This window comes from Pelecanus crispus, chromosome 6 (assembly GCF_030463565.1).
Source record: "Pelecanus crispus isolate bPelCri1 chromosome 6, bPelCri1.pri, whole genome shotgun sequence".
In the NCBI taxonomy this organism is placed as follows: Eukaryota; Metazoa; Chordata; class Aves; order Pelecaniformes; family Pelecanidae; genus Pelecanus; species Pelecanus crispus.
In genome coordinates, this window is record NC_134648.1 from 64,214,802 (window position 1) to 64,228,004 (window position 13,203).

Sequence of the window (13,203 nt, forward strand, 5' to 3'; positions counted from 1 at the left end):
GCGAGAAGGAAGAATGAGGAGGTTTTGGCTGTACAGATAGTTAGAAAAGTTCTGGGTTTTCAAACAAAAGAGCTAAAGGAACATGCAAGATTTAAGCAGTCTCTGCATATACGGTACAAAAGCAATCCGAGGTGAACAGCACTCAGGTCACAGACTTTTGTGATGGGTAGGGAAAGACAACAGGTTGCTAACAGCAATGGATATGCTACTCCTCATTTTCTGCACTAAATCAAAATTTGAAGAACACACTTCACGTTTGCAGGTAGACAGCTGTAACGCTGGTAATCATTCAATTATAGATGACAGGCAAGGCATTTTGAATAATCACAGGCAAAATGAGGGAAAAATCCAGACGACCCTGCATTCAGGTGTGGCCCTCACAGTATTGTTAGCAAGTGAGCTAAGATTGCCAGATTTTTCTGGCAGCTTTTTCTTAAGTTCCATTTTATATATGGGAATTAAAACAAAAATCCATTAGCAACAACTGGCAGAAAAACACTGTTCTGAGACATAATCAGCCCCAACAGAACAACCTGATCCATGTCTGTTCCTGCATTTGGAAGACCAGATTTTCCTGGGGCGGGTGATGGTAACCTTTGTTCGTTCGTGTTGCCTATATTTGGATGCACGAACTTGTTGGGGCTTGTAGACTTGCAGAAGAGTTCTTTGGACTTCACCCCCGTGCTGGCTGCAAACTCAGATGAAGGCTTGGAAGCAAAGGAAGGAAAGCAGTCAGGAGACCAGACTTGCAGAAGGGGACAGGCTGTCCAGCTCAGTGCAAGGTATCCTCTACAGATACAGATTCCCTCCTTTCACCTTCCCTCCTTGCATAAAAAGTGCAGTAAATTCTACTGGGAATTACAGCCTATTCCTTAACCCAGAAAGGGGGTTTGGATGTTTAATGGCTTGCTACAGTTGCAACTCCTGTGCTTAGTTTGAAGCATACTGCAGATGTTCTTGGACATTCTTGTATTTTTCTCTGTATTCTCGTTTGAGAAAGGACATTCCAGCCTTGTATAACTACCTACTAGAAGCAATTAATATTAGTCCCTAGAATGGAAATGCAGTATTACATATTGTACACTGGCCCAAGTGACTGGAACAGAAATACCTTTGAAGATCAGGGCCTCGGTAACACAGTCGCACTGGCATCAGGAGGACAGCAAAATGAGGCCAGTCCTCGTTCACCTCAAGACAAACTACTTCTGGCACAGGGTGTGTTTCTGTTAACAAACATTTTCCAAAATTATCTTTGCATAATGATCAGCACAGAGATGAAACAACTGAGGAGAGGCAGAAAAGCCTAAATCCCTCAGTGATGTGCACATCAGACTCAAGAAACTGGAGCAGTTGTTGCATCTCTACAAATTCAGAAGGCTCCTACCACAAGAAATAAGAACCTAACTTGTTAAAGCAATTTTTATTTAAGTATTTGGAGGGAAACTTTTATATCATGAGTAAAAATACTAGAGTTGAACGTTGTTAAAAAAAAAAAAAAGTCAAGATGATGGGCTCTCTGTGCAAACACAGCAGTTTCTGATGGAAGGGGGAAGCGAGGGTTCTCATAACATACTCCCTTTCAAATAAAAAAATTAAATGCTAGTTAACTGCAGTACATGTCATCATTTTTTATACAGTCAAGAGAATGAAAAACAAAAAAAAGCAATTTAAGAGAACGCAACCTACAATGGAATAAATTCATTCGCAGCAGAGACAGAATAAGACTGCTTTTATGAAAATTACAAAGAAACATGATACAACAAAAATAGGGTGTGGGGAATTTTCCACTAAGATTAAAAATGAAAAACAAAAAAAATTCACTTTTTGAACACCATTATTATTCAAACACATATGAAGTTTCAACCTAGTTTTTTTCTTATACATGGGAAACACTGTTAAAGTGAATCTTCAAGAGTGAGAAGGCACCATGAACTGTTGGCTGATACCTTTAATGCACACTCAAGAAAGAAGAAATGATCTGGCATGATGCAAAAAATTAAGTGTTTATATATATTCATATATCTTTTCATAAAAAAAAAAGCGGCAACAAGTCATTACTTCAGTGCCAAAATGTACTTTTGTCTGGTTGACTCACTCATTAAGATGATTTCTCACTTAGACCTGTATGGTATTTTTATACAGTGGTGAAAGTGGGTGATTTTGCGTTGTTGCATTTCATATTAGATTGGTAAATCAAGCGTTTTCTAGGTTCTGAGAAGCCAATCCTATGAAGTATTCCTAAACTCTATGCAAATGGAATAATTAAATGCACTGTCTAGAATGGAATACTCATCTGTACGACGTGGCAATTCCACTGGATTCAGTTTGATATGTAATGTCTTGCAGCAGATGTTATAACAAAAATAACTTTTGCTTTTTGATTTACCTCACTGAGGCCATTAATGCTGTTCCTATAGTTGGTTTTCTGGAGTTGGATGACACTTCACTGCTGTCCAAAATGAGTTTGAACCTTAACCCTCCAGAGTTTGTTCACTTTGTTGCTTATATTATTGCACTAGCTACTAAAGTCTTATATCTTCCTATATAAATCTAATTGTTCAGAGTGCAGATTCTATATTTAGATAATGAACTGTATGAAATAAATAAAATAAGGGTATTTTCTGGTCAGAGTTGCTGATATGTTGAATACCTTAATTATTTCTAAAGTAAACAGTTTTGGTGTATATTCTTAAAAACCTATGGTCATTCAGCATAAAAGCCTTGACGTAATACTTTAAGAATGGATTTGTTTTCCTTCTCAAAAATGCATCAAAGAATTGTTTTAAATACAGAATCTGTGAGGCTTCCTACAAATTCGTCTAAGTCATAATACAAACACAGTTTGTAATTCAGATAATATAGAAAGTTCTCTAGTGTCCATTGAAGTAAGGTCCCCAAAATGCAGTCTGTTTTGTTTCTGAATGGGAAAACATTGCAACATTAAGCGGTTCCACTGGCTGAATAGGAGAACTGAGGAAAATGAGGTCTTCTCTCGTTATCTACACAATCCATGCTGTCATCTGAAAAATGAAAAAAACAGTAGACAACATTTGCTACCTTTTAAAGTAACCAAACAATAAGATAATGCACAGTAAAGTTATTTCAGAAAATTTCACTGTTGCCTTTTTCTTCCACAGCTTGAAAGGACAAAGAAACAGGAAGTCTTAAATCTCACCCCACTAAATGGGCATCACAGAAGATCCTGACTGTTGTATGTAAACAGTTGTTTGGATGTCCATTTAAAATTGCTAGGAGCTCCATTGCTGAAATCCATATTCAGTGTTCTGAACTTCTGGCAACTGCTATTTCAGAGCATCAAACATGCTCAGTTACCATGAAAATAAAATGCATTTTGATTGAATATGGACGTTAGTCCACACTCAATTGACTGCTTGCATATACCCAGTGTGTGTGCAGATGTACACATGCAAAACTCATGAACAGAAGTATTTTCGAATGGGAATGTACAGATTTAGAAGAGACAACAGTACAAATAATTTCACCATCTTCTAAAAGAGGTTTTTCATTTCCCAGACTGGGAAGTTTCACATCAGTTTACCAACTTTTTGGTCAAATACATATATGGAAAACCCACAAGTTTAAACTGATGCTTTTTCACACAGTCTAAAGAGACCAAGTAACATTACAGCAAATTATTTCTGGTTGTCTGGAGAACATAGTGGGCAACATATGGGAAAACTTTACCTTGGTCAGGAGGAGTGATTGTTATCATCTGTGCTGTAAATTCTTCATCAAAGTATCTTGTATCTGTTTCAGATGTAACTTGTGGCTTAAACGGAGGTACAAGCTGTGAAAAGAAAAAAAAAATACTGTCCATTTACAGGTTCTTGCAGTACTGTTTGAAACGGGTAGAATTTCAAATAGAGTTATAAGCTACAGTGTTTTTTCCTACACTCCTAAAATAAGTTTAAAAAAACACCAGTTCATAAAGAAGGAACCATATAGAGTAAAAAGTATTTATTTAGGTGTGCAATTCCTATTTATGGGGCATTTAAGGTATTTTGCCTGTAGGAGTTAATTGCACAAAGAAAAACCTAGAATCCTAACATTTCTTCAAGTAATAAATAACATGCTTACAAATGTTTAAAAATAATAGTATATACTGGTTCCCCACCTCATTATACTGAAATTGTCAACTGCATCTAGTCGGGTTTATGCTTGAAGAGGATGAAGATGAGTAAGAAAGATGCTCTGATACCAAACCGATCAGCTAGACTCATATACCACCGCAAGGGTTGTAATGGGCAGAGAAGAATTTCAGCCACAGAACTACTGTGCCCATGCAGCTCTGACTGCAACTGTGCTGTAAGTCGGACCAGCCTGGGAGAATTTAGGACACGGCAGCAGCAACATTAAGCATTTATACTCCCGGTCCTCAAAAGCAGTTTGATGTCAACTCAGAAAATCTGGAGTGCCTTAGCAGTGAACATTCTCCCCTTGTTACACCATGAGTCGCACTATTTGGGTTTTATTCTTGACACTCGCTCGGGCAGACAGGCTACAAATCATCCATGTGTACCTAGGCAAGCTCCGGCAAGAGGAACTCCAGATGGAGCGGAGCTGCTTGACTGGGGCTGGAGGAGGAGCGCGCCTGGAAAGCGGGGTGGCAGAGCTGGTTGCATACAGATGCACAGAGTTGGAACACGTACAATTTTGGAGGGCAACGGAGCTGCGATTCAGACCTCGCTCACCTCGCTGCCGCACGATGCGGTAGAAACAGAATGTAAACACTGTTCTTAGCCCTCCCACAGAGGACATGTAATAGCTCTCAGCGCTGGGCTTCAGTTCGCCCACCGCTGGGGTTAAGTATGGCCATCTTTTAATAGCACAGAGCCACACCAGGCAACAATTTAGGAGCGTGATAGAGGAAGTATACGGCTTCCAATCTGAAACTGCAGGGAAAGGTTTATCAAGGCAAATGGTAAATTGCTCCAACTGGAATTAAGCAGTGACCCCGACACTTGCTCTTCTGCTCTTACAGAAAGAAGAGCAACACCGACAGAAATCACTACCTGGAAAAGACCAGCAAATCTTGAGTGTACAAAATACTTCTTCTCCACCCCTAACTTTTCCTCCAGCTTAGATCTGAGGAATCATTTGCTTGGCAAGTCGGTTAATATGAAAAGCACTAGCTTCAACTCCCTGTTGCCAGGGTCATCTTTCTAATCTGTTCTGAGGCACTTCACAGAGTGTTGTCCTGTCTTACAAACAACCCCCAGTGAAACTCCTTCATTTTCAATGTAAAGACTTTAAGAAGTGTAACCTACACATAAGGTGATATTTCCAAATACAAACAAAGAAACATTCTACAGTTTAAAACAAATCTTTAAAAATTAAGGGACAAAAATTTCTGTTTATTATCAGAGAGCACAATTAAAAAAAAAAAAAAAAGATGATTAATATATTCTGTAATTATTAATCATCCTCTGTACCCAAGGATGGCTTAAAGGAGCCTGGCAAATGTTCCAGTGAAAAAAATTAGGTCCTTAGAAGCGGTCTTTATGTCCTGAATTTAAAAAGGAAAAGGAAACAGGATATCCCAAAGCCACAAGTCATTCTGAGCCTTACAGTCCTCCTGAAGCTATTCAAGAAGGAATGCTTCGCATTGTAATGTTAATAATGCTATTCTCAATCAAGTCAAACCAGCACATTATGTATAAAAACCCTGTTGAGGATAAGGATTCTTTCTTTCACAGTTTAATTCTATTCTTTTCCTCTTTATAGCAGTTGTCTGCCTATTCCTTAAAGCGAACGTCGGTTTGTTTTTGACACGCTGTGCATGCATGCATGTGCAAAGTTCTATCTGTCCTTTTAAGCTAATGGTGGTTTTGGCACTCGCAATGCTCCCAGTTGCTCTAGCTTGCTGTGAGCAGCACAGAGTGATTTAGGACTTGGGCACTGCAGCAGACACCTGAACTATGCACATCAGAACGACTCAGAGCAGCAATCCTAAGTCAGAACACACGGGTAATGGGCAAGCACTGCCTGTATCATTTTCCTTTTTATTTTAGTATCTGTTAAAAGCAATTTGAGACAGATCATGATGCACCCACAAGACAATTTTTTTCCCCCTAGCTGTCAAATTTAGAACGTGAAGCTGGAAACAGAGGGGAAGCTGCAGAAAGCTCTAACGCTGGCTTTACCAAGCAAATGTGTTGCTTTACTGAAAAGCTGTCGCTGCAATAGCTCTGCAGTTCAACCGGCGGAGAGGTGCCACCTGTAGCTTCCCACTGCTGCAGACCAGCATGATACCTGCAGGCTTACGTCGGTTTAAGAGACAAAAAAGACCAGAAAAAAATATGTGATTAAAATCTCATTGCATATGGTTTGCTTGTGGGTGGCCAAATACTGCAAATTAAATTGCACCTTTCTTTGCCCCAGAGACAAGTAACAACACTCTTTCAGGAGAGTCTAATGAATATTTTAAATTCTTGGGACAACCCCAGTTATTCGGAACTCCTTGTAATTTGAAGCAAAACTATGTTTCCAAAAAGCTTAATTACAAAGTAAGTGTTCTCGACTACCCTAAGCCTATGTTCGTAAACATATTCACCATTATCTGGAGATAGCGGGTTACCAAGCTTTTAGCACATAAACACCTCTAGGCAGCTGACAAAATTCAGCTTTTATCTGTGAGACTGCATTTCAGGTAAATGCTGCAAGGTTCTCTTTGGACCACCCAGAATGTAGGCAGCAATTATCCACAGGCTTTTTGAAATCTCTTCACTTGCACAGCATGGCTATTTCTACAGTAGGTAATGGTTTACATCCAATTTCAGATGCACATGCTAATGGGACAGGAGCAAAACCAGAATCCAGCCTCCTTGCATATGCCAAGGTCAGAAATAGCCTCAATTAGCACACTGTTTTCTCCAAAATATGTAACATTTGGAATTTCCTGGTAGTTTCCACGACAGTCTGAGTCAGTACTACTATGGGACAATTTATGAAGGGTTCCTCAGTCCTATGGATAAATAAATTGCCTCCAGATTGTGTGATTCCTCCTCCATTCAGAGAAGCAGGACTACCATCAAATAACAAATAACTTCACTGAAGACATTTGAGCCCCGTTACCAACTTTTTACCTTCAACTGCAAAAATATAGCAAAACCAGCTTGTCAGCTGGGTGAAAATGGGGACAAACTCCTGTTTAGAACAGTAATTCAGATATACTTTTTACATTACACCGAATAAACTCCACGCAACTCCCTCCTGCCCTCATGACCGCACACAGCTCTCTCCCAAGGGATGCTTTGAAAGGACAGAGGTCTAAACTCTATCTACACTTTCAAGGCACAAAACCTTATTTTATGATTTTTCAGTTCCCTTTAGCCACACAAATCTGTGAGGAAGTGAAAGAACAGAAGGAAACAGAGCACTCTTTGTAATTGTATACAGACACCGGACAATTCTCCCACTACGGTATGGAAACCAGCAGTGTTATGCTCTATTTTTTTTAAAATATAAATATTGCTAATAGATCACTATATTAGTTTTACCGAAAGAATACAAAGAATTAGAACTCAGTTTCTGCTAAGTTTCTTACCTGCTCCCACCAACTGGAGGGAGAACTAAACTGTTTTTAGAGATCAAACGATATCTGATATCATGAGGGGCTGCAGGGGGGGAGGAGGGAAATCGGGAAAGGCTGGGATTGAGTGAGGTCATGTGGCACCAGTAGATGGGAGCCTTGAATCACCAGATCCATGTTTTAGTTAGCTGCATTTCATGTGAGCGTTATGGAAAATGTGGCTGGTGAGAATCAAATGGAAGAGGACAAGAGCAGTTTGCCCTGAGAGCACAAAGCAGGACATCTTGGAGGAGTGGAGCAAGTTATCTGTGAACAAAGGGCCAGTGAGGCATAGACAACTGATGCAACACATTCATACTGAAAGGGCTGGGCTCTTTGACTTCAGTGGCTCCCACTGGAAAGCCTACAAACTCAGTGGGTCTCAGGGAAAACCAATGAGAAACACCATGAAGTGCAGACACTTCACATCAGCCTGCTGTCACCAAAAAAAAAAAAAAAAAAAAAAAAAAAAAAAATTAGTCTTGAATTGACGTAACAGCCTACACTTCTCTGCACTTGCCTATTCAGTCTAATTTCATCATTCAAGACAGGAAAAATGCAAAGGGAACAAACAGCCCATCTTCCACTACAGCTTCTAGGAAGTTTTGCTTCCAGATGCTGAGGAACCAACAGTAACTCCTGGGCTCGCAAGGGATACGTCAGTTGATAGCAAGGAATAGCAACAAAAATTCACAAGAAAAGCCATTTTAAAAGCTTATATACTGTCTAAATTTGGAAGCAATTTTGGTTACATCCTATTTATTCAGTCACAGAAACAAGTATCTCATTGAGAAATAGTCCTCATTGTGGGGAAAAAAGCTTTGTTTCAGAAGTAATCCGATTACAGTATTTTCAGAAACATGAAGCAATTTAGCCTTGTTAAAAACAACTGCAAACCTCTTCTGTGAAGAGCTTCTGTGTACCTTACAGAGGGCAACAAAATTTGAAACATTCAGTATATCCACAGCTACAATTCACCTTGGGAGAACAGTTGTGTAAGTACCTTTTTCTCGTATACATCTTGCCAAACAATGCCAGCAAAGAATTTGTGCTGCATAATCTCCTTGGCATCATCAGGACCACCACCTAACCTGTTTGGGGCAAAATAAGTAATTAAATGTTTGAGTACAGTTATTTTTCTCATACAGTTTTTATTAAATGGTAGTAAAGAAATTCTGAGTTTATACAATACATTTGGGAGCAGTTCTAGCATTTGCTTCATATTTGTTGTTTGTACAAGGGCTGCACGATAGTCTATTTTAGGCTTCACACAGTCCCACTAAAAGATTTAAAACATGCCAACAAATAGAATTAGAACAAAGGTCTCTCTTAAACAAACAAACAAAGAAAAAAAAAATAAAATTCAAAAGACCTGCCCTTCAGGAAAGATGCTGTCCTAGGGACCACAGCAGATCCTGCAAGCAAAATGTCTGAGCCACACACCCTTCTCTCTTTCTAAATTAACAAGTCACTACCCCTTACAATTTTCTACAGCAGAGCGATGCCAGCAGTAAAACTGAATTCAATTCTGAAGTGTAAGAGAGGCAAGGATTTTTAAGACAAACTGATTTATGCAACCTGATTTAAATTTCCATTAAAGAAAACAGTTGACAACTGCAGTGATAATATCGTGTTGTATGCAAAACTTTCCCCCTCCTTGGCTTCACGAAAGCACAAAGGGTGTTCTACTGACTTAAGGTATATCAAGATAAAGCACTTTTATTCCAAAATAAAACTGTCCACACAGCTTATAGATGCAATCAGTTTAGTTGCAGTCTCGAGCTAAGAGAAGCTTAAATTTTGCTGTGGAGGTTAAAATGTTCTCTAAAAGATTGAACCACATCTGCAAGCAAAGGCATGCACTGAGAAAACAAAGCACAATACTGAGTAATCAGCAGGAGACTTACTTTCAGGTAAGAAGGTTAAGAAGACACTCAGGAATTTAAGCACAAGAGGTGTCACCATGTTCATCCAGGCTGACCTCTAGGATCTGCCTGATTCTTGGTGCCACTGGCAAACTGAGATATTATCCCTATTTTAAGAGCTTGGAATAATGGCTCTATGTGACCAAGGCTAGAGCTATACCGCCACAGAAAAACAGGCCAAGGACTGTTCTTTGAACCTGAAGCCAAGCTGCCCAGCCAGGCCTCATCCTTGCTCCACAGCACTTGGCCCTGAATCTCCTCCGGGCCACATGCAGTAACCCTGTGGCCCTAATACATGATTATTTGGGGGTGGAGGGAAGGCTTTCCATTCAGAATTATCAGAGATAATGTGAAGGCTGTGCTACAGCCCATTGACGTGGTATTTTGACAGCTTGAGACTGTAGTGCATGCTCTGGGACATAGTTTGAAGGCACAATGCTATTGGGACAGCGTTGGATGATTGTTTAGCGAGGAGTCGTCAAATACGGTGATACTTTGTCCATACTGCTGACTGCGAATGGATCCTGGTACTCGCAACCCTCTTAGCCACGCCCAAGCACCGTCTTCAGAGTGTGCAATCTGGCAGAGGCCACAGCTGTACCAGAGAGACCAAGCAGCAGAGGTGCTTGGCAGTTCAGAGTCCATGCTTGCCTCCCAGCCCTCTTTCATTTAGTGGCACAGCAACCTAAGGGGTTTGCTCCTTCACGTTCCTTCAGGAAATGTGCAGTGGAACAGGGAACGGACCCCCAGTCTTCGAGTCACAAAGTGTCGGGTGATGCTCTCCTTCCCCAGGTAAGCTGTAAGACCAAGCCTAAGTTTGCCCTAGAGCCCCACAGGTCAAACCAAGCTGGGTGATGGCTCTCCCATCTGCCTGGCAGCACGTTATACAGCTGCAGAGCAGCCTGGAACAGAGACAAACTCCAGGGCAGCCTGGGAACAGAGAAAAACTCTGTGAGTAATCATCTCTCTGCTGGTCCCCCACAGGTCTAGAGGCTTTGCCAAGTCTCTACCAGGCTCCTCGTTGCTTCCCCAGCACAGATGACAATGGCCAGTGAAGAAGAAGAGGGTGGAGTTGATGCTCTTTAGCCACAGATATCAACAGAGTGCACTTCTGCAGAGAAGTTCAGGAGTGACTATGAGCTAAGAAGATCCTGAAGCGTGTTTTGCACAGGCATGCAGGAAGGCTGGCTGGCTGCAGCCATGTACGAGTGCTTTGGAGAATACGTTATCTAATACGGAGCCTTTGTTCCATGAAGGGCAAATACATACTCAGGGAAATGCCAAGAAAAACCCCAGATGTTTGACTTACCTTTGAAAAATCCATACTATTAAACAAATCCATTCAAAGCGAATGCGGAAACGATAGAAACCTTGTATTTTGGATACAGGCTTATTCCAAAACACACTCTTGTTTTTCAGAATTATTATGAAAGGACCCTCACAAGGAGAACAAAATTAAATCAGCACCTAATGCAAAAATCATGGTTAAGCACCACTGAGACCTGAAAGAGCAGCACGTCTGCCTTTCATAAGGACATGCAACAACTGAAGAAAAATATAGCAGGAATAAAAGTCATGAAAGGATTCTTGCACAATAAAGTTAAATTCTGTGCATTTAAGTCTTCAGACAGAACCAAAAATAGTATAAACAGGACTTAAAAAGAAAAAGCTACTGAGATTTACAGTATACAAGGAAATACAACACAAAGTGTAGAGGCCAAAAAACAATTAAAAAACCCCAAACAACCCCCAAACTTCTGTCTAAATTTGTCTCCTTGAAAAATACCTACTAAACAATTCTGGTTATTCATTTAACTTTCATCTACATTTGAGAGCCTTTGTTTCTATGTTTCAGCTAAATCCCTAGGAGAAAATTATTAATAAAGTGCAACATCAATATTAAACTGAAACCACTTCCACATTTTTAGTTGTTATGAAACTGTGTATTCCTTGCAAGTTCCTTCAATCATTTAATGACAAATGTCTGTCCTCCACTAGTCAAGGGCAATCAGCTATCATTCCACAGAAAAATCACATGCAAATGTTTCTAAAAATGTGTGTACTGTTATTTAAAAAAAAATTATATATTAAAATGTAGCATATAAACAGAGTCAACATGAAAGTAGTATTATTGCAGGCCAGAAGATTGGAATTAGTGGATTACAGGAAAAATATTGTTTCTCTACTTGACCATGTAAAAGTAAACAGTGCTCAGCACCCAGGTCCATTCCCAGCTCTTTAAGAAGAAACCCACAAAATTCTAGTTTTATAGTTAAAAAGTTTCTACAGTAAGGACAGCCAGGGTCCATCACAGGAAAGCAGGCAGCAACCGCCTTCACCCTGCCCCACCAAAAAATCCCATTCCTAAGCTCGTGCTTCACTATATTAGGAGCCACAATACAGATTCTGACTGTGGGCGAATCCTCATCTGAAGAGAATGTCATGCTTCTAGGTGACAGATTTCTGTTGTTTACAGATTTGCAAGTGCACCATTCTCATCTGAGAAGACAGTCACAGTTTTAGGCACCGTTTCTGTTGCCGTTCTGTCTTCACATGATTTCTCTGACTCCCCCCTGCCCGCAAACCCGGTTCTACAATAGTGCAAATATACCCACTGGGCTCAAGAAAATCAGCTCAGCGAAAGCTACTGGTGTTCACCAGCTCAGAGCACACAGATGCGTATTTCTCCCTCTCTGATGCAGTCAGGATGGAGACCAGTAACTTGTTTTACTATGGCCCTTACCTTCAGAAGTCTCCAATAGCCACAGGGAAGGATTTAGGAACCGCACCTACATTGTTTTCCTGTGCCCGGCACTAGCAGCACGGAGAAGTTCTGGCTGGCTTTGGGAACAGCACAATTTGATGACTCCAGATTTGGAAGGAAAAGGCCATATACTTCCCAAAGCCCTGTACGCACAGTCATTGGGGGCTTTCCTGCTCAGATATTAAGGCTTTTGGAAAGCCTAATGCAACTCCTAGCTCTCTGCGGAGCTTTACTTGCCCACTCCTTCATTAATCAGATGCATGCGACACAAACGTAGTGGATCTACTAACACTGGAAAAGCTCCCACCCCCCAACATTAGTAACCACAAAGGAGTTGTGTTTGAGGATGCTGAGGCTTGGGAAGTCTCTAAACTACCGATTTCTAGAAAGCAGGGGGGCAGATGTTTAAATTTGCCTTTTACATTTTCCTCAGCTTTAATTTAGATTTCTTACAGGTGAACTGTTTGAGTTTGTCCAAACTCGTTCTGAATAGCTTTGGACTGAACCAATTTAGACTAAAATCATAACACACAACAGCTAAATCTCAGTCTACCTCAAAGTACCTGGTGAAACATGTATGAAGACTTGATGAGCACTCCGCATTTCAAGTGATACACAGGACACTGGAGTTGTCTGGAGATAGAAGCAACTTTTGTACTCAAGACACACACATTCCAGAGCAAACACAAGACACTTGTCACACGTGGTTTCAAGTCTCCGGATGCCCACAAGGCACGAAGTCTGTTGCCTAAGATGACCAGCTATTCAAGGTTACCCCCTCCTGCCTGCCACCAGCTAACTGGGACCACCTCCAGGCCCCCGCAGTCCCCACCTCTACCTCTTCCAACTCCAGTGGTGGCTGCGTGGGCTGCAGACTTAGCGATGTCCGAGAGCAAGTTTGCTCAAGCCATCTACCCATCCCA

The 13,203-nt window shown here is 40.8% G+C and overlaps 1 protein-coding gene across 1 annotated transcript in view; it reads right to left on the minus strand.

Annotated features, from left to right (window-relative positions):
- Nucleotides 1–2,412: 2,412 nt before the first annotated feature.
- AKT1 (AKT serine/threonine kinase 1) overlaps nucleotides 2,413–13,203 on the minus strand; it is a 66,804-nt gene continuing 56,013 nt past the window's right edge. Inside the window, exons 11-13 of the mRNA XM_075711957.1 lie at nucleotides 8,595–8,682; nucleotides 3,706–3,808; nucleotides 2,413–3,020 (exon numbers count right to left, since the gene is read on the minus strand). Of these exons, the coding sequence (XP_075568072.1) occupies nucleotides 2,941–3,020; nucleotides 3,706–3,808; nucleotides 8,595–8,682 (271 nt within the window). The 3' untranslated portion in view covers nucleotides 2,413–2,940. The remainder of the gene's footprint in view (nucleotides 3,021–3,705; nucleotides 3,809–8,594; nucleotides 8,683–13,203) is intronic.